General features: G+C 46.7%; 1 protein-coding gene across 4 annotated transcripts in view; it reads right to left on the bottom strand.

The window, feature by feature from the left end:
• The window catches only part of MACROH2A1 (macroH2A.1 histone), an 80048-nt gene that overhangs the window by 39288 nt on the left and 14826 nt on the right, over positions 1-25934 (bottom strand). For all 4 annotated transcript variants that reach the window (XM_060008810.1, XM_060008811.1, XM_060008808.1 and 1 more), the window contains exons 3-4: positions 9866-9972; positions 9206-9403 (exon numbers count right to left, since the gene is read on the bottom strand). In XM_060008810.1, the coding sequence (XP_059864793.1) occupies positions 9206-9403; positions 9866-9972 (305 nt within the window). The remainder of the gene's footprint in view (positions 1-9205; positions 9404-9865; positions 9973-25934) is intronic.

The raw sequence follows: 25934 nt of genomic DNA, 5'->3' as shown, positions 1-25934 counted from the left end.
ATAACTGGTGCTGGGAAAACTGGACAGCTACAGGTAAGAGAATGAATTAGAACATTCTCTAACAGCATACACAAAAATAAACTCAAAATGGATCAAAGACCTAAATGTAAAGACGACAGTATAAAACTCTTAGAGGAAAACATAGGCAGAACACTCTTTGACATAAATCACAGCAAGATCGTTTTTGACCCACCTCCTAGAGTAATGAAAACAAAAACAAACAAATGGGACCTAATTAAACTTAAAACCTTCTGCACAGCAAAGGAAACCATAAACAAAACGAAAAGACAACACACGGGATGGGAGAAAATATTTGCAAACAATGCAACAGACAAGGGATTAATCTCCAAAATACAAAACAGCTCATGCAGCCCAACAGCAAAAAAATACACGCAACCCAATCAAAAAATTGGCAGAAGATCTAAACAGATATTTCTCCAAAGAAGACATACAGATGGCCAAAAGGCACATGGAAAGATTCTCTAATGATTAGAGAAATTCAAGTTGAAACTACAATGAGGTATCACCTCACACCGGTCAGAACAGCCATCATCAAAAAGTCTACAAACAATAAATGCTGAAGAGGTGTGAAGAAAAGGGAACCCTCCTACACTGTTGGTGGGAATGTAAATTGGTGCAGCCACTATGGAGAACAATATGGAGGTTCCTCAAAACACTAAAAATAGAGCTATCGTATGATCCAGCAATCCCACTCCTGGGCATATATTCAGAGAACACCATCCTTTGAAAAGATACATGTACCCCAATGTTCATTGCAGCACTATTTACAATAGCCAAGACATGGAAGCAACCTAAATGTCCATCAACAGAGGAATGGATAAAGAAGATGTGGTACATATATACAATGGAATATTACTCAGCCATAAAAAAGAATGAAGTAATGCCATTTGCAGCAACACAGACGGATCTAGAGATTATCATACTAAGTGAAGTCAGACAGAGAAAGACAAATATCATATGATATCACTTGTATATGGAATCTTAAAAAATAATAAAAATGAACTTATTTTCAAAACAGAAACAGACTCACAGACTTAGAAAACAAACTTACGGTTACCAAAAGGGAAGGGGGGAGGGGAAGGATAAATTAGGAGTTTGGGATTAACATACACTCTACTATATATAAAACAGATAATCAACAAGGATCTACTGTAGAGCACAGGGTACTCAATATTCTGCAATAACCTATATGTGAAAAGAATCTGAAAAAGAATAGACATATGTATATGTATAACTAAATCACTTTGCTGTACACCTGAAACTAACACAACATTGTAAACCAAATACACTCCAATATAAAATAAAATTTAAAAAATAAAATGTGCTCTTAATAAAAAAAAGTATATATATGTATAACTGAATCAACTTACTGTACAGCACAAATTAACACAACACTGTAAATCAACTATACTTCAATTTAAAAAAATAGTAAAATGTGAAAAAAAATTCCAATGGCATTTTTCCCAGAAATAGAATAAACAATCTTCAAATTTGTATGGAACCACAAAAGACCCCCACATACCCAAAGCAATCTCAAGAAAGAAGAATAAATCTGAAGGCATCGTGCTCCCTCATTTCAAACTACATAACAAAGCTGTAGTCATGAAAACAGTATGGTATTGGCATAAAAACAGACACAAAGATCAATGGAACAGAACAGCAAGCCCAGAAATAAACCCAGGCATATATGGTCACTTAATTTACAACAGAGGCAAGAATATACAATGGAGAAAGGACAGTGTCTTCAATAAACAGTGTTGGGAAAACTGGACAGCCAATGTAAAAGAATAAAACTGCACCACTTACATCTTACACTGTACACAAAAATTAACTCAAAATGGATTAAAAACTTGAACATAAGAGCTGAAACCATAAAACTCCTAGAGAAAAACGGACAGTAAGCGCTTTGATATTAGTACTGGCAATGACTTCGGATTTAACACCAAAAGAAAAGGCAACAAAAGCAAAAACAAACAAGTAGGACTATATCAAAGTAAAAGGTTTCTGCACAACAAAGGAAACAATCAACAAAGTGAAAAGGCAACCTATGGAATGGCAGAAAATATTTGTGAATCATTTATCTGACAAGGGGTTAATATCCAAAATATATACAAACTCAGACAACTCAAGAGCAAAAAACTCAAGACCATTTTTCCAAAGAAGACATACAAATGGCCAACTGGTACATGAAAAGGTGCTCAACATCGTTAATCATCAGGGAAATGCAAATCAAAACTACAATGATACAGCACCTCACACCTGTTAGAATGGCTATCAAAATGACAGGAAATAACAAGTGTTGGCAAGGATGTAGAGAAAAGAGAACCCTGGTACACTGTTGGTGGGAACGCAAACCGGAGCAGCTACTATGGAAAACATTTTGAAGGCTCCTCAAAAAATTAAAAAGAGAACTCCCACATAATTCAGCAATTCCACTTCTGGGTATTCATCCAAAGGAAACAAAAACACTCACTCAAAAGGATATATGCACCCCATGTTCACTGCAGCATTATTTATAATAGCCAAGATATGGAAATATGGAAAAAAACCTAAGTGTCCATCAATGGATGAACAGATAAAGAAAATATGATACACGTACCCACACACACACACCTATATAAAACAAAATGGAACATTCATCAGCCATAAAGGTGAAGGAAATTCTGTCATTTGCGACAAAATGGATGGACCTTGAGAGCACTATGCTAAGTGAAATAAGTCAGATAGAGAAATTAAAATACCATATACCACATAATCCCTCTTATATGTGGAATCTTAAAAAAACAATAACAAAAAAACCCAAACTCACAGGAAAAAAGATCAGATTTGTGGTTACCAGAGGCAGAGGGTTGGAGGAGGAGGGATGATTGGAGGAAAGTGGTCAAAAGGTACAAACTTGCAGTTATCAGATAAATAAGTACTGGGAATGTAATGTACAACACAATGACTATAGTTAACACTGCTGTATGATACGTAGGAAAAGTTGTTGAGAGTAGGTCCGAAGAGTTTTCATCACAAGGAAAAAACTTTTTTTTTTTGTATGTGAGATGATGGATATTAACTACCCTTATTGTGGTCATCATTTCATGATACATGCAAGTCACATCATGCTGTACACCTTAAACGTATACAGTGCTTTATGTCAATTATAATTCAATACACCGAGAAAAAGAATGTTGTAGAGGGTAAGAGGTGGAAATTATAAACAGAATATATATCATGAATGTACAAACAAATTTAATGAGAGGCCAGAATGTGTTATTTTTAAAAAGTTTTTTAAGGTGTTGCCCCACTCACTCTGCAGTGGGCGGCTTTGCAGCCCTCTACCATCAGACCAGAGGAGAATTCTACCTAGGGACGTGGTCCATAGTCACAGGACACACAAGTAACACTTTATCTGAACTCTGAAGTCCTGCATTTGAGCCCTGGTCTACTAGCTGCATAGCCTTAGGTACATGGCTCACATTCCCTAAGACTTAGCTTCCTCATCAGGAAAGTGAGATAAGACAGGAGAACTGACTAAACAAGTGGCCAAGGCAGAGAAAGTGGCAAACCCTATGCAAGACCAGCTGCTCCTTCCCAGTTCTCACAGTCTGTCCACCTGGCAACCAACACCTGCCTCTTCCCTGCAAGGTGTGCAGCCCGTGACACGGTGCTTCAGGTCTACACAGTTGCCTTGGGAGATGTCACTATATTCCAATCGTAACAACTGTGCCCTAAGTTTTCCTAAGGTCTGTAGTCTGCGATTAAGTCCCTTCCTCACTTCTTGGTATTAAAATGCACTTTCTTATATGAAATGGTGAGAGTAGATGGTAGATTCTTTACACAACCTGGCCCAGGGAGGACAAAAGCTAGCAAGCAATACTTTGTCCATCTCCAAAATGACTGACATTTTATGGATGGCTAGTGGGAAGCTGCTGCATAGCACAAGGAGATCAACTCTGTGGTCTGTGATGACCTACAGGGGTGGGGTAGGGAGGGTGGGAGAGAGGCTCAAGAGAGAGGGGATATGGGGATATATGTATACTTATAGCTGATTCATTTTGTTGTACTGCAGAAGCTAACACAACATTGGAAAGCAATTATACTCCAATAAAGAGTTAAAAAAAAAATGATTGGCAGCTGCATAGCACAGGGAGATCAGCTCGGTGCTTTGCGACCACCTAGAGGGGTGGGATAGGGAGGGTGGGAGGGAGAGGAAAAAGGGAGGAGATACGGGGATATATGTATATGTATAGCTGATTCACTTTGCTATAAGGCAGAAACGAATACACCATTGTAAAGCAACTTTACTCCAATAAAGATGTTAAAAAAAAGATTGACATTTTAGAAATTCATATTGTTGTACAAATCCAATAACTCCATGTACTGTGCATACACCCAGTTTTGTTTTGAGCAGCAGAAAACCTGTAAGGTCAGAGTCAGTGGGAGACGTATTTAAGAATCTGTAGAACTGAGTGTCCAAAAAGACTTGTGTGAAATTATCAACCCAAGATTACCTACGCCTAGTCTCCTTTGCTCTGCTGTTTGAATCTCTGGAAATTTCATTAAAAAGTCAGCAAAATTTTGCAAGGATGGCAGCTTCTCAAAAGAACCAATCCCTTTTTTTGGCATCCCTTACCAGAACATTAATCACTCATTTGCAGTTTAAATATTTCTCAAAAAGAAAGAGGCGCTCTCCCAAAATCATCTTGGGCTTTTTGCCAGGCAATGAGGAGCAAGTGTATCTTCTTGATGGGGAAGAGTGATTCACATATGGGGGTGGAGTTCAACTGGGGTGGTAGAGCGGGTTTACATTTGAAAAATCCTAGGTGAGATGACTATTTATCAAAACTTTTGGCAAAAAATGCCTTCTTGGAGATACCTTAAAGATTATCCTATGAATCTTGGTGAGCATTCTGACAGGGGTCTTAACCTTGAAGATTTAGGCATAAATGGTTTCCTTTGAATCTTCGGTATTTTATGCATTTTAAAACCTTATTTTGGACTTCCCTTGTGGCGCAGTGGGTAAGAATCCGCCTGCCAATGCAGGGGACACGGGTTCGAGCCCTGGTCCGGGAAGATCCCACATGCTGCAGAGCAACTAAGCCCGTGTGCCACAAATACTGAGCCTGCGCTCTAGAGCCCGTGAGCCACAAGTACTGAAGCCCAAGTGCCCTAGAGCCCACACGCCACAACTACTGAAGCCCAAGTGCCCTAGAGCCCGTGCTCCGCAACAAGAGAAGCCACCGCAATGAGAAGCCCGCACACTGCAACAAAGAGTAGCCCCCGCTCGCAACAACTAGAGAAAGCCTGTGCACAGCAACAAAGACCCAATGCAGCCAAAAAGATAAATAAAATTTAAACAAAACAAAAAATCATTTGGGGCCAGCCAAGTCCCTCTTAAAAAAGTAAAATTAAAAAAATAAATAAAACCTTATCTTGAGAAGAGTCCCCAGGCTTCTCTGAAACGTTGGGGACCCCACATGAAGGCCTGTCCCATTCTCTCTGGGAAGAGCCAGGCATGCTCCCCCCTGTGCCAGGAGCTCTCTCTTCTCAATCACTTAAATGCCTTGAGTGTTACCTTACCAGAGAAGCCTCCCCTGAGCACCTATGTAAGACAACACTGCCATGCCATCACTCCACTTTATTGTGGTCGGAGCACCACTTGCCCCTCCCCTTGTGCAGTGACTCTACCTCCCTCACTAGACCAGAGCTCCCTGAGCACCAACGTGCTGTACCCTCACTACCAAGAAGGGGAACAAGCACATGTAGATGTGATAAATATGGATCGAATGGATGCATCTTCTTTCAACAACTCAGTGTCAAATGTGTAAGTAAGTCCACTCTTGAAATTTCTTAATGGGATAATAAGCCATCAGAGTTAAAAAATACACTCTCTGCTTCAGTAAGTCCACCTTGAGGACTTTCTCCTACAGATACACTTGCACTTATGCACAGAGACCCACACACAGTGATGGTCACTGCGGACTGTTTGTCAGGATGGACACGAGGAACAATCCAGAGAGAACTGGGTACATTGCTCCTGCCTACAGTATCAGTAACTGGAGCCACACCATGAGAGACTACAGCAGCTCCACACGCCAAGATGAATAAGAACTGCCAAGGGAGTAACAGCGGCAGCTGACATGTGTGTCAGACACTGCTGTAAGCACTTCACATGAATCCTCTTTTAAGCCTCCCAACCACCCTGTGTTATACCTCCATTTTACAGATGAGGAAATTGAGATACCAGAGGAATGAAGTTAACTCCCCCAACTCACACCTCACACAGCCAGCAACTGGCAGAACTGGAATATAAAGCCAGATGAGCTGGCACCAGTAACCACTGACACCACACTGCAAAACAGTGGGGAACACGACTCTCTCTCTCTCTCTCTCTCTCTCTCTCTCTCTCTCTCTCTCCCCAAAGGCCAGTAGGATGGGGAAGACTTTATGTACCTCTATGCTTTTTATGTGCTTAGACTTTCTGAAAGGGTACATGAAAACTCATTCCAGAGGCTGCTCTGGGGAGAAGTGGGAGGACTGAGTGAGATTTTATTACCGCACACTCTTCGTACCATCCAAACTCTCACACGTATTACCTACACAAAGACATTATGCAAACATTCACTAGAGTCAGTAAATTGTAGGGCTGGGATGGACCCCATCATTTCACGGCAGGGGGTAAACTGAGGCACAGACTTGCCTGAGGCCACCCAAGTAGAAGGAGGAACCCCAAGGCACTGCCAGGGCCCCGGATGCCCAGCCCCTGGTGGGGTCTGTCGCCTTCTCTAACAGTTTCCACTACGGCTGACTCAGCTGTCACAACTGGAGACTTTCAAAACCTTCCAATTACATAGAATTGGGGGGAAAATTATGATTTGGAATTCAAGTGTTGACACTTGAAAAATACCAACTCCCTTTCACTACAAGTGCTTTAGCATGTTACTAAGGCTTTGTCTGCATGTCTCTGGAAAGGTTATTTTCAGAACATTCCACTTAAACCTAGAGATGCAGGGTTCTCCGCTGTTTCTGGGAGCTGGTACCACAATTTACATTAAACAAATGTTTTGAAAATTAGCTGTTCACGGTTCCAATTTCAGCTTCCCCCAGGGTTTAATGTTAGCCAAATACTGGTACAGTAAGCAGACAATGTGTTTTATTGTGTAGAAGAAAAACAGACCACCATAACAGACTTCCTGCTTTTGTAATCAAGGGAAAAGTTGAGTGTTCAAGTGATTATTGGCATATGGTTATTAGAAACACTGAGTTCCGAATATAGCTACTAGAAGACACACACACACACACACACCCTCTATATTTCAAGTCCAAAAAGAAAGAAAAAGCATTCATAGTGTTTGGGAAGTTGGGAAGTTCGGAAAGTTACGGGGCAAAAACTACGCCAGAAGACTGGGGGTGACAGGGAGCAAGGTTCAACCCAGGGTTGCCAGAGACACTCGGGTTGGAGAGGTGCCACAGTTCTGCCCCTGCTGGCCCCCTCCTCTGTGGGCAGCCAGCTCCCTGAGGCCCATAATCAAGAGATGATGGATTTGGCATCTTCATCTTCTTTTTTAACATTTAAAGGGGGATACACAGGCACTTTCCCCTGCCTTCCCTGTCCTGCACCTCCCCCCAAATGCAAATGTTGTAAGGGAAAAAAGAAACAGTTCAATCTGCTAATTTTATAGTTAGCAGGAATGAGCACTCTGTGAAATCCCCAGCCTGCCCTGAGCCTCCTCCAGGGCTTGTGAGCAAGGTGGAGTGCAGTGTCTGGAAATAACTTACAGGACACTCTTCTGTATCCGGTTTCTCTCTCAAAGAGCTGGGAGTGATTCTGAGCCTGGTGGGGTAGGGTGGGGTGGGGGGTGTCTGTTGGCAAGAGGAATTTAGATTTTGTCGTTTTCAGGGAGGTGTTTGTCCACACCCAGAAGGATGTACAAAAAATACAGCCTCTTACACCTCAACTAAAGAGAGTCCACAAACACAAACAGTGTGGGTGGGAGGTGAGAGGTCACAGAAGGTGCCCCCATGTGGTGAAGGCCTGCCTGATGTCTGGATGGGCTCAGCGGAGGGGACATGCTGGGAGTGCGGGCTGGCATGTGGCCCCGGGTCACCGCTCCTGGACCTGTTCTGGGAAGGTGTCCTCACCAGCTTACTCTGGTGAGGGCTTTGGGCTCTAGTAAGCATGTCCTGACACTGACACTGCATTAGGCCTTGCAGGGCATTTCCAAGGGGATATTACTGGGGGTCTTTCAAAATAGGGAGGCCACCTTCTGCCAGAGATAATTTCCTCTTAGTCTGGCTAGAGGCCAGAAGGGTGACTCCTGAGGGGGCACCCCAGGGCAGGGCAGGGTGGAGCAGCCTTAAGATTCCATTTTATTAAACACAGAGCTGCGCTGTTCCTAGTCTGCTGGCCCTGGAGTCTGTGACAACAGCTGAGAGGCAGGGCCCAGCGAGGAAGAAACAGAAACCATGTGTCCCAGTTACCCTGGAGTCTCAGACAGGTGAATGCAACCAGCCACGGGTGTGGACCTCCCGAGGGTGGACCAGGAAGATCCTGGCTTGGGATTAGGGGGCCTGCCCCATCCTAGAAGACATTAGGTCACACTCATGAGAAGGTTTCGCTCCCCACAGAAAGATCAGCACCTACAACCTAGTCTCAATCCCAGCTGGGTCTGGCAGGAAGCGCCCAAATAACGCATCTGTTTTCCTCCTTAACAAGGTGGTCATTTCAAAGAGCTAACCATCTGAACCATCCCTGCTGGAACAGGCTCGGAGGAGGACATGCAGCCATGGCAACACAATGACAGTTCTGGGCACGTCAAGGGCAAGCGGGCAGCTGGCAGCTCTGGGCAGGACTCGTCTGCTGTCGCTCGCACAGGGAAGCTCCTGTATACACATGTCCCACCCCACGGGCGTGAGCATCTCCTGGAAGGGTGGGCACCAGGTCCCTCCAGCCTGGGGCTATCTGCCCCAGCACCTCCCCACATCCCCCTTGCCTACAGAAATCTAGTCCCCCACTTGCGTCCAGACTCTGGCCACTTGAGCTGGACTAGCCCTCTGTCACCAGCTCCATTTGTTCCACAGGCCCCCACCCCAGAGGGGAATGAGCCCTCAGTAGGAAGGGGAGCCCGCATGACCCCGCCTGCCGGCACCCGCCCAGCCCCACCCTCCACACGTCCCTGCCAAATCACCTACGCACCTTGGATTTCCGGGCCCCTTTCTTGCCCCCTGCTTTCTTAGACACGGGCTTCTTCTGGGACGGAGACTTGGCCTTTTTGGCTGGGGGTGGTGTGATGATGGCTTCCAACTTCCCTTTGGATCCTCGTTTCTTCGCTAGCAACTCCGGATGGATGTTTGGTAACACTCCCCCGCTGGCGATGGTGACTCCTTTTAGCAGCTTGCAGGAAAACCAAAGTAGTGGATGGTGAGTCAGACCAGCACGTCCGTGACCTTCAAGAGCTCAGCCCTGCCCCCACCCCATGCTCTTGCTTTGGGTTGGTAGAGCTCCCTCCTCCATGGCATCTACAAGGAGGCTGACAGGACCCTGGCTCACAACACGGGGAGCAAGTCTTCGGAGTCCCTCACTCGGGTGGAGTTTCCACTCGGGTGGAAGAAAGAACCATCTTTCTTCCAAGGAGAGCCAAATACCTTGTTTCATTCCCCTCCCCCAAACCAATAAAATCTTGGGGAAAAACTGCCATGGGGTGGGGGGGGACGGGGAAGCTGCTAATAGTCCAAAATGCAGTCCACACCCTTGATAGCCAGCCAAACAGCACCCTCCCACTGGACAGACAACTCTTGGGCAGCAAGACTGCCTGCTGGTGTGTCTGGGTGGGGGAGGGAAAGGAGAGTCCCATACCTGATTCAGCTCTTCATCGTTGGCCACGGCCAGCAGGATGTGCCGGGGCGTGACCCGGCCCTTCTTGTTGTCTCTTGCTGCATTGCCAGCCAGCTCCAGAATCTCCGCTGTGGGGAGCAGAGGGGAAGGGCATGTGGTCACGTTAAAGCATCAGAGAACCGTGTGCATCCTCCCGGATCCCCTGTTCTTGGTGCCAGGAATGGGAGCAGGCAATTGGCTTCCCGAAGCAGCTACCCTGAGCTACGAAGCTGCAGGCGGTCTGCCTGGCAACACCTGGAGCCAAGTCACAGAGGTGTTGAGAGGCAAAGCTGAGTGAGACTAGGAAGACCCCTGGTCCAACCCCTTTGTTGTGGACATGAAGACCCCGAAGCTTAGAGAGGAGAAAGGACCACCAGCTGAAGGCCCTCAGTGAGAAGTGGTAGAGCTGAGATTTGAAGCCCTTTCCCAGAACAGGGCTGCCCACAGTCAGCGCTCCAGACGTCACCAGCAACAACCCCGTGGAGCCAGCAGTGTGGCCGAGACTGAACTGTGCATCTTGAGCAACAGGTCATACATGGGTTTACAGGACTTCAGGGGGTGGTGGCATATTACTCAGTAAATTTCTGTTAATGGAACCAATGTTGAACGCCTGTACACTCAGATTCAAAACTAGAAGGATGTGACTGGACACTTTACAAAGTCAACGTCATAAAAACATAAAACAAAAAAGGTGGAGTGTAGTAGATTAAAAGAGGCTACACAGCCACAACAGCCAATTACATATAATGTCAATCCTTGATGGGATCCTGATTGCAAAAAAAGCTATAAAAGTCATTCTGGAGACAACTGAGGAGATCTGAATGTAGACCAGATATTAGACACAAAGGAATTATTGGTTTTCTTGGGTGTGATAATGGTATTACCACTCTGAAGGGAACATCCTGTCCTTAGGAGATACATGCTGAAGTATTTAGGGGTGAAGGGCTTTGGTGTCTGCAATTTACTCAGATAATCCTGAAAAAGTCTACAGAGGAAAACAAATGCGGTGAAACACTAACACTTGTTAAATCCAGGAGTGATGTAAGAGAGCGAGACGTCAGAGAGTTCCTCTCTCAGCTTTCTGTATATTTGACTTTTTCCACAAAATAATAAAAAACCTAGAAGGATATGAGCCTGACTTAGAGTTGGTGCTAAGTTAGAGTTTATTGACCAGTCCTTTGGGGCAGGGTTTGCCAGACAAGAAGACAGGTTCTTCCACAGCACCAAAGATGAGGAAAATTAGGAAGTACCCTTTGGCAAGAGATTTTTTTCTCCTTGGTGGCCCAGTTCTCTTTGTAAGTGTCAACCTCATCACTTTCGCCTCATTTTCTTAATGAGAAATGCAGACTGTCCCAAAATGTATCTTACACCCTCACTTCTGCAATTCTGTCCACGCCACAGCCCTGCCTGTCATATCCACCTAGCACTCCCTTCTAGGCTCAACTCAAGTCTGACCTCTTCCTGGTACTAAAGGATTTCTAATATTCGAAGTTATGTTGCAAACACTAGATGTCTCCAGCAAAGCGAAAACTCAGAATCATTATAAAATAACTAGGGAAAAAATTCTAGCTACATTAAAACCAGGTATTTAAAATTTACAATATTACATGGTTTCTGTTGTTACGGGGTACTAACAGCTGAACCCAATGCAAAAACTAGTCTGTGTGTCAAGCTGAAAAGCTGCTTGGATACTCACACCTGGATCACACGGATTCAATGCCTAAATCCAAGGCAGGAATTCATTTACTCAATAATCAATCACTGCACTGATGATACTTGGACACCAGAGGCAACTGAGGCCCCTGCCTGCTTGATGCTCCCAGGCCATAGGGGTCCCTCGCCCTGAACGTCACATGAGCAAGTCACTAGAGTGAGGCCTGGGGAAGAAGGGGAGATAATCAGTACACTTCCCACCCTCATCCATGAGTCTCCACAGGGCTGTTCCCCATACAGCCTGAGTACAGGCCCACCTGTCAATTTCATGGAAGCTTCCCTATAATTGATGGTGACTGTGTGTCCCGAAGCCCAGAGGAGATGACCCTGTCACGGCCAAGCAAGAAAGCGTGCTTGGGATACCTAAGTGACCTGATGCCCATGTGCAGAAATGAGCCCAGCTTGGCCTCCATTCTCCCACGTTCACGCAGGAGGCAGCACATCTGCAACGCTATTGTCCAACTCACTGCCTGTGAGGAAGTGAGGCCGGAGCCTGACGCAACAGGAGCCTGACCCTAGGAGTAAGGGCACAGGAAGGAGAGCCAGCCACAGCCAGCCCAAGGGGCAGGAAGGCTGGAGAGGGCAGCTGGCACCGCTGAGCTGTAGCCCACTTGGCTGGCTTCCTGGCCTCCACCACCCCCTCACCTCCCCAGCCTTCCTCCACTTTGAGGCCACAGGAAACACGAGGCCATCAGTATTTACAAAGCCAGAATACACAGGAGGAGGCTGGGGGATTACAACCTTCTCCCCATAATGTGCTAAGAATGCTTTACCTGGCCCTCATTTAAAAAGAGAGAGAGAAAGAGAAGGAGAGAGACAGAGAAACCCACAATAGTGTCCTAAGCCCATCCATTCGGCAAGAAGATCGTTTGAAATTATGGTTTCTCGGGAAAGTGGAAGTGGCCTGTTTTCTCTTCCTGCCCAGAGTATTGGTGCAGGTTCTCCCCAAGAGAAGGCACAGTAGCCGCTGGTGGAGGCTGGAGGGGAACAGGCAAGTGGTCTTTTTATTTTTGGCATCACTACTTTATTTTTTGTGCGGGGAAGGTGCAGATGATGAATGCAAAGAGCTGGAGGGTGGAGAGGGGTCACCAGAACTCCAAGTGTGTTTGGGCCCCTGATTTGGGTGAGGGACAGGCAGTATATAACACAAGCAAGTAAAGCAGTGCACTGAGCTCTAAGGAGCACCCACAGCTGAGAAACAGGACGATCAGGTCTCCAAGAACTCCCCTGGACTACCACTAGCTCCCCCTCCGCCGTCACTCTCACATTGTGTCTGCAATCGCAAATAGCCTGAGTTTCTCCTCATGGGAAATGTCAAGGACTGTGCTCACTTACTGCTAATTCAGCCTGGACTCAGGGAAGCCAGACTGGATCCACCTGGGAGTAATAACAAGGTGGACACGGAGGGGCTGGAGAGGTGTGTGGAGTGGGGTGAGGAGTGTTCTAACTCCTCAGAAAGAGCTGGGCTGGGGTGTCCTTCCTGTCACTCCTCTGACTTCTTCACCAAGGAGCTAGAAAATCCAGGACTCCTTCCTTTCTGCAAAACCCCAGCTCACTTGTGATCTGCGAAGACCAAGATAACTGGCCCTCCCACTCCCTATCTTCAAAGAGAGGACCCTCAGCCCTGTGGGGAGGGAGGGAGCTGCGTCAAGTGGGGTAACAAAGAGGGGCAGAGATTCCCATCTTGGCTGGTTGCGCAAGAGCTTTATCTTCCGTTTACTCCTGCATGTTTTCCAGTTGGATAGTTACCACCGCAACGGCTTCGGTCAAGGGACACACAAGAGGGAGCACCTCAGAGACACACCTTTTATGAGCTGTGTTCCCCGCTCCGCCCCAGGCAGAGGGCTGGGGAAGTTGACAACAGCCCAGAAAGATGGAGGACGCACTCCCGCTGCGCACAAAAGTAGGAACCCAGAGCATGAACTCACCCCTTGCCAACTATTCAATAATACCAACCCCCCTTCGTCCTCAGTCCAGTGTTAGAAACGGCAATCATAAAGGGCTTTCCTGGCTGAGAGAGGGCTGCCTGCTGCAGTGGGAGAGGAGAGGTGCCAACTGCCAGCAACTCAACAAGATGGATCAGTTCCCACCTGCTCTCCAGGGCACGTCTGTGGGAGGGCAGGAGAGAGGGTGGTGAGTGCCGAGGAATTGGGGCAGGGCACACGCCACCAAAGGTGATTTCCTGATTAAGTTTCCTTCCTAGTAAGTGATCCTCGGCTTTGCAAATGATAGCAAGGGCAAATTCATGGAAGCCCTAGGCTCAGGGCTGTGCCTGGGTTCCTGCCACTATACCCACTGCCCGCGGGGATGGGCCCCTCACCCCCACCAGCAAGGGGGCCGCCTCCTGGGCTAGGCCGGAGCCAGCTTCAGCTCCGCCTCGACTAGAATGCAGCCCGTGCCTCCCTACCAGGGAGGGTTTCCTGCACATGATTAATCTTGCATTTTGGAAGGCTTTGTGCATCTCTCAATTTTTTTTGCCTCTGGCTGTTTTAAGAGGAAAGGGATTCTGAGAAAAAGAACCAGGAAAGCAGCACATCTACAGACGCAAATTCTTTTCTCCACGGTTTCCAGAGCTCCATGCTTGGATCCTGCCTCGGAAGGAGGTTCAGAAGCCACAGCCCTGAGGCTGTAACCCAAACAAATGGAACCCGTTAAGAAACCCCGGGAGGAACCTGGCAAAGAGCAGTAACGGGGAGAAGAAACAAACCCCTGACCAGGTCCTCCACCCCTCAAGCCAAGTCTTCCTGACCAGTGACAGTCTAATTTTGATACCGCCGACCAGCACTGGGATTGGTGTGGGGCTCAGAGCACGTGGGGTCACTCTGGGGAGGACCCTCAGTGCGGTGAGGTTCCCCAGTTATAAACACTGCAAAGGGGACAGGTTGAATGATGAGCTACACCGGCCCCCTTGTGAGGTAGTTTCCTGTTTTAAGATCTTTTTGTTTAAGATCTAATTGGCAGAACACCGGAGTGTCTCTGGCTCCGACTCCTGGCCAGGGCCGGTCCCTGGCGAGCGGTGAGTCGCTGGCTCCATCATATGCAGCGGCCTGGCCCAGCGACGTGACCTTATTCTCTCCTCAGAGCAGCAGGCACGGCAGAGGCACCCCTGGGCCCACCATTCCCCAGCCGCGTGGAACGCGATTGTTTTAAGGCCACTTGACGAAATCCCCACAACCTTGAGTAACAGCATTATTTGGCAGCCTTCTCAGCTACAGCCCAGCTGTCTGAACATGAATACCTCTGATAGGTCTACTTTCCAAGTTCACCAAGAGACCAAAGGCTTAGAGTCTTTCCCCGCCCCCCCCCCCCCCAAACGCCTGAACTGAGCCCTATCTGTTGTACTGAAGCATTCTATCTCCCTTCAGGGAGCTGAAGTCATGGTTGGCAGAGTTAGACTCCTAACAGCTAACAGGTGATGTGTGGAGGCCGCACCAAAGGCTAAACACAGACCTTGCAAAGGGAAGAGTCGGGGGCTTCTACAGAACTGCTTGAAGCGTCTCCTCTCACAAAAGCAATACTGAAAAGAACAACCAGAAATCAAAGGAAAGCAAATGTTCACGTAATCCCAAGGAGAAAACAGGTATCTGCTACAAAGCCGACAGCACGACAAGGAATCTGTTTATCGTATTTCCTTCCATTCATCAGGCTGCCATCAGCAGTTCATTGAGTTCAGAACTGTTTTACGCCATTCTGGAAGGCCTTAACCCAATCAACCCCAATCGGAGAGCGACTGCTAAGCGTTTCCTGCGTCCTGACTGCACCACAGTTTCCTCCAATTCCCTCGGCAGCCCAGAATCCACCAGCCCACATCCCACCTTTTCGGGAGATGAGTGGCAGGGGTTGAAGCCCGCTGAGCCGTCAGCTTGGAGCACCGGGGTCTTGCCTGTGGGCCAGAGCAAAGCTCTCTAGTCTGCCTGTCCCAGGGGCCTCCGAGGAAACATGGGTTCCCCAGAGAAAATAAAACCTACGGCAGTAATTGAAGGTGGTATGTTCTGTGCAGAAAACAAGGTATTTTGTAAGAATGAACCATTCTGTTGCTTTTCTGCAGATGTTCCGAGTCTCATACAAACTTGTCCACTGCTGTTAAGCCCACACGACAGATCCCCTCCTCAGGGCCCATGAGCCAAGGGCCCAGGAGCCAGCATCTGGTCCAGTCTCCCACCTATCCCACAAAGTCTCCCAGTAAGAAAGAAACACAGCTCAATATGAGAGTTTCTAAAGTAAGCTAATTGTTTTTGGTATTTCAAAATAAAAAATTAGTAATTTTGCATTATTCAGATTAACAAAAAAGAGATTATGATTCTTGGCAAATATTACCTTCATTTAAACTGCCAACCCAGCTTGGTGCATCAGGAAAGCCTTGCTCTTCTTCCCCAAGTCTCTAGCGATTCTGTGTAAGCTCACCTCCTAGGTCTGTCTTCAGTGGAGGCAGCAGCCCCGAACAGCACCATGCTGAAGCCGGGGGCGTGCTGTCAAACAGCCTGGGTGTGAATCACAGCTCCTGCACTTTAGCTGTGAGAGTTGCCAAGACACACCTGTGCCTCAGTTTCTCATTCTATAAAAGGGGATGATAATTGAGGTCACCTCTAGGCTTGTGAAGATTAATGAGTTACCAAACGACATGCTTAGAACACTTGGTAAACGTAAGCTCCAAATACTGATGCTACGGCCACACACTTTATCTTTTAAAACAGAATATAACAGGCTTGATTCCTACGGGAAGGAAACTATACTTTCTTTTCCTCAGTTTCCTCTATCAAAATAACTGGCTGGCTGGCTGGCTAGGTGGATAGATGGGATGTATGTGAGAGCCAAGAGGAGGAGGAGAGAAGCAATATGGAAAACCTGGCGTTTCCTCCCCTGATAGTTTACCCTTTGCTGTTACACTTAACAGTTTACATATGTTTGAAAAATGCACTTGAACCCGCTTAACCTCAGTGCTGCCAGACTTGCCTTGATATTACGCAGCACCCAGGGTGGCCCCACAGGCATCCTCTGCCTAAGGATGGGGTCTGGGGCTTTTGTCTGACTCAGCAGGGGTAGCGTGGCAAGGGCAGGACCAAAGCCAGCTGCTGAGGCAGCACAAGTCAAGGCCCCAGAAGGAAGGCGGAAGGACGAGGTGGCTGGGGAAGGCCAGAGGAACCTGCTCTGACCCAGGGCCTGGCTGACAGCCGGGCAGGGCCCTCTCCCCACCGCTCACTGCTTTCAAGGACTCGAAATTAATTTACAAGGAAATGGTTAATATGTATGTTTGTTTTGATATGGAAAATCACAGCCATTTGTTCTTAATTCATCTCAGGAAGGGGTGAACAATCAAGAGATGTCTGCTGACATGAAATGATTTGAAGAGTGTAATGTAAAGAGGAAACTCATTTAAAGAGCCCTGACATGGTGCCATTTCCCAGATGGACTTTTAAAGGGGAAACAAGGAGCAGAGCAGGGCTTTTGTAGGCTGCCATCCTGTGGGGGGCAGAGGCCATGCCTGTCGCCCGCGCTTAAGCCTGCGCTGACATGTGTTCCTGGAGATGTGGCACAGCTTTGCCTCCTGGGAGAGGAATTGGTGACCAGATCCGAGGGAGACATTTTTTTCTACCCTTTTGGCGCTGTCTGAGTTTATCTTGTGCACAATTTATCTTTTCAAAATGTAAAAAGTAAATTGAAAACACAGCATAAATGAGAAATGGCAACTATGCTATATGCCACCCCACTGGCCTTGGCAACGGCATGTCGTAAGCACCCTCCTGCCTTGACATCTGTCCCAGCCTGCTTAATCCTGCTTCTGGAAAAAAAGATCTGACCACATGAAGACTTTTTAGTTCTTCCATAACTGACTGTTTTTAGAGCGATATGAGTGTGTCATAGTAGGGGAGGCCCCGAAAGGGGCTGCCGCTCCTGGGGTCACCTTTACTAGCCCAGCCCTGTCTGCCCAAATGAATTCCCAATGCTGAGGGCTACTTGTCTAAGGATTTGCCTAAGCTCTGTTGCCCAGGATTCCACCTCCCCTTCACTAAGAGGACAATGAAGGGACATCGGGCAAAACCCTTTGGCCCTTCAGTCCACCCCCAGCGCTGCTGAGTGCTACAGCCTCCCCACACCCGACTGGGCACTGCCCTCCGCTCTGCTCAGGGCGGTCGTCTGGTGCTTCTCCCCCAGGACCTCTGCGTCCAGCTACAGGCAGCACCTCCCACACTGACCAGACTGCCCCTTCCCTATAGCCCAGCACACGTCCCTCCAATGGCCATCACCCCTCTTGTGCTCATGCACCTCCTTCCTGTCAGGGACTACTCGTCCTTCCAGGTCCATCCCGCAGGACCCCTGTCCTGTTTGCCCACGGCAGGCCACAGGGCTGTCTCCCGCCTGACACACCCACACCACGTGCCCTTTGGCAATCACCTGTGACTGCGCAGGGCCCGCTCCTCCCGTGAGTCCACATCTGCCTCCTCGGCCAGGCTGCTGCTCTGGGGAGGACAGGAGCCAGCCATGGAGGCCTGGGCATATCCCATCCTCCTGAGATGTCCACTAAAGGCAGAGGAGATGCAAAGTGCACTGAGTAATCCCAAGCCCCAGGGCTCCCCTTTTCACCGCTAAGATTTCAGCTCCATTGAGAGCCTACAGAAATGCTCTTCTAGAGATGAGTTATTGTGCTGAGTGACCTTGGAGAAGTTATTTAAACTCCTCGAGCCTCAATTTCCTCCTAAGCAAAATAGGTGGTTTGAGGATTCAGTGAGTTACCAGATGTAAAGCACTTAGCCAATGCCTTGCACATAGTAAATGCTCAATGTATGACAGGCGTTTTATTCTCTAAACCGTCCCGCCTTTGCCTGCGTGCAAAGCACTGCCCTCTGTGCCCCAAAACTCACATTTTGACAAGCCACGATTTTAATCTGTGAGGGAAACTGCCAGGGCCTGGGGCAGAGGTGGGAGAGCAAAGAAAACAATGCTACTGGAGTTAAAGACCTTCATTTTCTGAATGAACAGCAGATATTGACTTGCAGCGGTCAATATCCAGATTTACAGAGACAACAGAGAAATGTTAACCAAAGACTACCTCAGTTACCCTTTACCACAGGAAGCATCAATCAGGATATCGACGGCAAAGGAAGCCGATAGATTAGCCTTTTCCAGAGGCCCTGGATTTCCACATGGTCCTCACAGTTCTGAAGGCAAGAAATGTGGGCTCTGGCAGAGAAGGAGCCTCCTTCTATACGGAGGACATATGTAAATGTCTTCTATCAAGGCCATTCGACACATGTCCCCCTGTAGACCCCACAGGCCTCTTGAAGTACCAGGGAACACATGTTTTCTGGCCACTAGACGGAGGGCACTTGTCTAACAAGGAAGAAGGTGGGGTGGAAGATAAAGGAAGAGAGCGGGAGGGAGGGAAGGCGGAGGCAGGGTCAGAGCTGTAGGCTGGCTGAGCAGCCTGGCAAATCCGAGGAGTGTGTGTGTCATCCTCTTGGCAACCAGAACTGGAGGGGGTGGTGGGAAGAGGGAGAGAGAGAGAGGCTGACTGTGGTTAGTATCCTTTGGGTTTGTCTCCTTGCTAGGACTTATTTATAGTTCTGAGAAGTGGCTTTTTGCTCTCATGGTATTTTATTCTGGGTTGACTAAACAGAGAAGCCCTCAGGCAGGGAAAGAAGGTAAGAGGGCTATAAATATATTTTATTAGTTGCTGATATTTTAACAGGAAGATATTGAGAGAAGAGATATTTGTAGAATTCTTACCTACTTCCTCCTCCTCTCAGTAAGTAAGTAGTTCTTTTAAAGCCATTCTTGATGGTCATCCACGGGGGACCCAGGGGGACCTCAAGCACCTCTCCAGGGACGCTGCTACTTTAATCAGGTGGGCAGCTCCTGGCTTCCTCTGTTATTCGAGGTGCAGCTGGAGACCTCCTTTTCTGGCAGGAGTGAGAGATCAACTCTTGAAACACTCCCAGTGCCTTCCTATTTGCCACCAACAGTTGCCCTGCCACTTGCCTCTCCTCAGGCAGGTCTGGTCCACGACGCCCTGGTGTTAATCCTAATTATGCATCATTAAAAAAAATCCAGGGGTCTAGTTCAACTCTCATCCTCACCAATTTCCTGGCAGCATCTGACATTACCTACATTCCCCCCTCCAGAAATTCATCCTTCCTCTAACTAGTCTTCTTACTCTTCAACAAAAACCTATGTGCTGAGCAGCTGAGTATACAGTGATGAGGGAGGGGGAGGGAAGGCATAGTCCCAGCCTTGAGGGTCACTAATATGTCCTCAGGGATGTCTGACCCATCACAGACACTCAGTACAAATCTGCTGAAATCAACAGTGATTCTTCGGACCCCCAGCACCCAGCTCAGCACCTTGTACCTGGTCAGAGCTTGGTAACTCTTTCACAAATAGGTCATTACAGATGAATTACTAAACCAGTGAACAAGCACTGCAGCATTCAGGCGGTGATGCAGGATGGAAGTGCAGGGATGTTCTCCAAGGCACTGTCCTGGTTTTATGGATTAGAACAAATACTCAGGATCCATGGCAGGCCGTGTGAACTACAAAGCTGTCATCCCGGGGGAAAGCAGCCCCAGGATGGCCCAGGATCCGGGCAGGCCGTCCCTCTCAGTCTCAAATCAGGACTCAGGGTTGGCTGAGGGAACCAGCGATGTTGGGGCAGGTTAGAGGCAGATCAACCACCCTCAGATTTGGGCTCAAATATAAATGTCAGTCTCTGCATATCACATGCACCCATTACATTTACTATATTTATTTTGAAATGAAAAGGGAGAAGAGTATATTTAGAAACATATACAACATATATAAGAAACTGATAACACTGATTGTCTCTTGAGAGGAGAACTGGGTGTGTGAAAGAGTAGGGAGAGAAATGCATGTCTCACTGTATGTCCTTTGGGAACATGAATTTTGTCATTGGTATGTATTACTTATTAAAGGAAACAATTACTTTGTGTAAAAATAAAAAGACAGGAAAGACCTACCAGATATGAGAAACATAAAGTATATAACTAGATAAACATACCAATGAAACAGAAAAGAAAGTCGAGAAGTAGCCCTAATTATATCTAGAAATTTCATGTATGGTAAAAGCAGCATCTCAGATCACCAGGGAAAAGACGGAATATCCAATTAATTGTGTTGAGACAGATGGGTAACCACCTGGAACAAAATTAAGTTGATCCCTCTCCCACGCTGTATATCAGGATAAATTCCAAATGGGTCAAAGTAAAAATGTAAAAAATTAAACCATAAAAATACTAAGCAAGAGCAAGAGGGAATTCCTCTGTAGCCTTGGAGAGAGATAGGCTTTCTGAACAATGACTGAAAATCCAGCAAAAGCAGACTCATGAAGACTTCAGATAAACTGGGTAATCATTTCATTTATGTTAAGGCATCGCACTGTACACTTTAAATATATACAATTATATTTGTCAGTTATTCCTTAATAAAGCTGGGGAAAAATAATTATTCAGAAAAATATATGAGAACTGTGTATAATATATATTTAAAGAAAAATGTGAAAATGAAGAGAAAACAAGATATTATAAAGAATGACCAAGCAGATTCACAAAAGAACCAAACAACTTCCAGGGTAAAAAATATCAACTGAGATTAAAAATTCAGTGACTGAATTAAATAGCAGATAAGACACAGCTGAAGAGAGAATTAGTAAACTGGGAGATAGTTATACAAGATAGACCAGAAGTAATTATCCAGAAAGTAATCTAGAGAGACAGAAATGAAAAATACGAATGAGATGAACAGATATGGAACTTAGATAAAACACTAATGAATGTTTAATTTGTGTTCCATAAGGAGAAAGAGACTAGAATAGAGACACTGAAGAAACAACAGCTAAAAACTTTATGGATGAGATAAAGACATGTTCAAAATCAGAGCCCGAGAAAGCTTACGACCAGAAGACCTCACTAAATGAAATTCTGAAGGACGTATAAAGTGAGCCCAGATGGAAGGTCTGAATGAAAGAGGCATGCACAGTCTGGGTCACACATTTTTCCTTGCCTAAATCCAGAATCAGTTTTGTAGTGCTTCGTGCCTTCCCATTGGCCCAAGCAAAAACAGAACTTCTGGTGGGAACTCAGCTATGCATATGCTGACCCCAATGACAGAAATGAAAGCTGCATATAGCCCTTCAAAGGGAAATCATGAAGCAACAATGAGAATCCTTGACCACTGAGGTTTCCTAGGCAACGTGGCTTATCTTCAAGAAAGCAGAGAGGTTTACAACAAATGGTGCTGGAACAACTGGACATCCACATGCAAAAAACTGAATCTAGACAAAGACCTAACACCCTCTGCAAAAATTAACACAAAATGGAGCAGAGACCTAAATGTAAAATCCAAAACTATAAAACTCCTAGAAGATAACACAGGAGGAAATTTAGATGACTTCAAGGTTTGGTGATGATTTTTTAGATACAACATCAACGGCACAATACATGAAAAAAAGAATTGAAACTTTTTTAAAATAAAAAACATTCTGCTCTTTGAAATACAGTGTTGAGAGAATATGAAGTCACAGAGCAGGAGAAAATATTTGCAAAAGAAAGCAATGAGACCTTTCCTTTCTCTGATCCAAGTGATGTGGTCCAACCCCCGGGGCTGGGAGTGCAGGGGACATGGGGCCACTGTTTTGTGAAGGGGGCCCAGGCCACACTTAACACTCTCCTGGACAACCTCATGGCCTCTTTAGAAGAACTGAATGAAGGACCAGATAAAAGTTCAGTTTTTGAGCTCTGCAGCAGATTCAAGTGGCCCTGGGAGAAGCACGTCCTCAAGCCGTGCTGCCGCCTCCACACCTTGGATGGGGAAGTGAAGCACTGGGGAAACTCCACCCCTCAGTGGTTTCTATGTCTGGCCTCAGCCCCGAGGTCTGACTCACCTGGGTCTGCTAACAGGCTGGCCATCTTACAACAAGTCATCAGGGAAATGTCAAGGGAACACTGTGCTAAAAAGCTGCTTTTTTCCAGCACCCCTTGAATGTTCATCCACCACGGAATCATCTATTCCTCCTGGGAGACTGAGGAGGACTGACAATGTAGCTCTCCCTTAATGACTTCATGATTTGCTTCGTATGATCATGTACAGTGATCATCAATAGCAGATATTAATAAAAACAAATAGACTAAAATCTAACTCCCTTTCATGCATGTACACATACACACAAAAGGCATTCAGTGCCAGCAGCTATCTCTGGGCAGTGGGATTATGAGCGAGTTTTCCCTTCTTAAATTTTCAAACATAAATTACTCACATAACTGGAAAAGGGAACATACATTTAAATATAGGCTGCCAGAACACTGGAGTTTCAACTTCTGTGTTTCCAATTTTTTTCTAGTCGCAACCCTCTAGCTCATTAAAATCTAGTCCTCCCTTTCAGCTGAAGGACTTTACAGAACAGTGAGTGCTGTGGGGTTCTGGGAGCCCCAGGGAAGCATGAAGTCACTGGCAAGAGTTAGCTGGGTCCTGGCCTGAAGTGTAAGTCTAAGGTAGGGTGGTCATGCAAACAAGCAAGAGACACAGGAATTCAGAGAGCCTCGGAGCATCACGGAGCCGGCCTGTCCTCTTCTCCCTGCCCTATTTTTAGCTGTGTGAGTACAGGACACAGTTGGCTGTTCCGGATAGAAAAGTGGTAAAGAGGCCAGGTAAGTGACAGAGACAACTGCAGGCTCCGCCTACCGTAATCTTCCAAGCTTATCGGATCCTTTCTTTCCCAGGCCAGAAATGCTAAGTGGATGGATGTTTGTTGAAATGAGTATCTGTGTAACAGGACACACTGCTGACAGAGGAGGCCTCTCCCTACTATACTTACAAGAGATGGGGGCAGGGATGGAGTGCAGACAATGACTAACACCAAAGGGATATGCAACATCTGACCTGAGTTATAGACTAGAAATCAAACAAGCTGAAATTTGGGATGAGGATGATCACTTTACTAGCCAAAACCAGATAGCAAGATGTATTTTTAACAACCATCCCTTTTCCCCGGGGTTTTACTACAGGACGCAGTCAGGCACAAGGGCTAGGACTCATCCAGTCTGTAAAGCAGCCATAAGGGTGCCCTGGGTGAACCCTGTTCGTTCCCCAGGTCAGGAGCTGGCCCTGTAAACTTCCCCATGGTTAGCGAAGTACCCGCAGGCAGTTTCAGACTGGAGTGCCTGCTGTGAGCGATGCCAGGTGCCTGCTAGAAGAGTGTGGAGGTCCTGGTCACTGACGAGAAACAGGAGAGGGAAGACCGAGGTCTGAAACACAGGGCATGGTGAGGGACAGGGCATGGGGAAATGGAAAAGGAGTAGGGGGTTAAGAATATGCAAGTCTGGATATCTTCATCATTTTGTAGATTAGAGCCAAAAAAGACAGAAAAAATAATTCTAGCCACGGCCTTATCCTATAAGAGGTGGAAATATAATACTACAACAGTAGGTATTTAAACAGACCAGAGCTGGGGTATCCAAATCAGAACTCTCATGGTGGTCCCCTGGGGGAGCGGGGGGGGGGGGTGTCTACACTTATTACAAAGTGTCAACATTCAGTCTTGAGAGCTGGCAGCCAGGGCTTCCCATCCTCCTTACTGTGGAGAAATCCTCTGAGAACAGATTTGATTTTTGCAAACAGGCTTACATCCTAGGAGGCAGGTTGGCACAATAAGCTGTGTGATCAGGCTATGTAACAGGGTTTCTGGACCAGAAAAAGAAAAAGATGTCATCAGGCGTTGGGTGAGTGCCTCCAAAGGCACTTCCCTCCAGGGTAAGTCCCATGGGCAGGGACTTTTGTCTGGCATATTAGTGACTGCCACAGCCCTGGAGAGTGGTCAATGCATGAGTGGCTCAGCTTAGCAGAATAACTGCACAGCTTTCCCAAGTCATAGCCTCCCTGTGTGAATGCTGAAGCACCTTCTAATGTGTTGGGCCCTGTATGGAGGAGGCACACCTAGGTCTCCTTATCTATTAGCCAAGCTCTGTGCCTCAATGTCATGAGCCAGACCAAAATGCATCCTTCATGGTGGCCTTCAGCTTTGTTTCTTCAGTTGGCACTCTTCATTTCTCATGGGCCTAACCCATAAGTGTCCCCACACGGTATGGCGCAAGGTGTTTACAGGTGTTCCTTGAAAGGCTTTCTGATAAAAGTCTGGGATCCACTACATATCACAGTTCCCTCCCTTGGGGATTCATGGGACACCAGTATATTAAAGGCTCTGAAAAGTCCTGCAGTAAAGAGAGCAGTTTCTCGGTGGTACCCAAACTAAAACCAGTTCCTTTACTCAGGAACTCAACAAAGGTATTCACATATCCATCTCAAAAGACGGAGTGTGAATCTAGCCACCTCCTAATTTCACCCATAGAGCCTTATGTTTTGGTGGACTACCTCTTAAATTTCACCAAACACCTCGGTTCTGCTGAGCACAGTCTGAGCAATGCTGACCCAGAGTGCTTTGCATCCATCGAATCATAGCATGGTTGCTTTTTGCTCTTCCACACACTTCTCATTCCCCCTGCTACCCCCACTGTAGGACTCCAGTGCTTCTAACTTGTCCCTTAGACCTGCCCTATTCCCCTACTGGTTTGTGGGCTTGTGTGTCCCTAACATCGATGGAAGTTCCACTAGGGCAAAAGCCATGTCACGTGTTCCTTATTTCATGTCTCCTATACCTTCCAGCACAGAGCAGTGCTGTACTGAGCAGAGCGAAGAAACTCCAAAGAGGCTTTCTGAGCTGAACTAAATTCAAGTTCCCTTTAAATATCATTTAAGAAAAAAGTACCACAGTAGTATGGGGACCAAGATGATGCCTCAAAGAAACTACCTCTGTCTCCCCATGATAATACTTATTTTTATCCATCATTTATTGAGTGTTTGGTAGGAATGCTGGCTAAATTCTTAAGATGCAATATCAATCTTCAAAGCAACCCCAAGAGGTGGGGCTACTATCATCACCTACGCTGGAAGGTCAAGGGCCAAAGAGTTGAGAATGGACTGTCCTGGGGCACTGAGAAGACCAGCAAACAGCATCACATTCCTCAGGAGGAGCTCTGGGAAGAGTCAGAAGGGCTGCCAGGCACAGAGAGGTGTGCAGAAGGAGCTGTCTGGTCGCCAGACTCAAGCTTGTTCCAGATGTTGCCTTTTCCTTTTAAGTTCGGCAGATGATTGGGCTCTGCACCCAAGAGGAGAAACAGATGCCAGCTTCAAGTTTCACAGCAAGACGCAAGGCCACATCCTCCTCCCACATCCACCCCAGCCTTGAACAGACCCTAAGGATGAGTACTTACCCACGAAGTACTCCATGAGTGAGCATGGTCCCTCACCCCCGAAGACATGCTCTCCACAGGAG

This window comes from Delphinus delphis, chromosome 3, assembly GCF_949987515.2.
Source record: "Delphinus delphis chromosome 3, mDelDel1.2, whole genome shotgun sequence".
Taxonomy (NCBI): Eukaryota; Metazoa; Chordata; class Mammalia; order Artiodactyla; family Delphinidae; genus Delphinus; species Delphinus delphis.
This window is presented reverse-complemented; position numbering and strand designations above follow the sequence as displayed.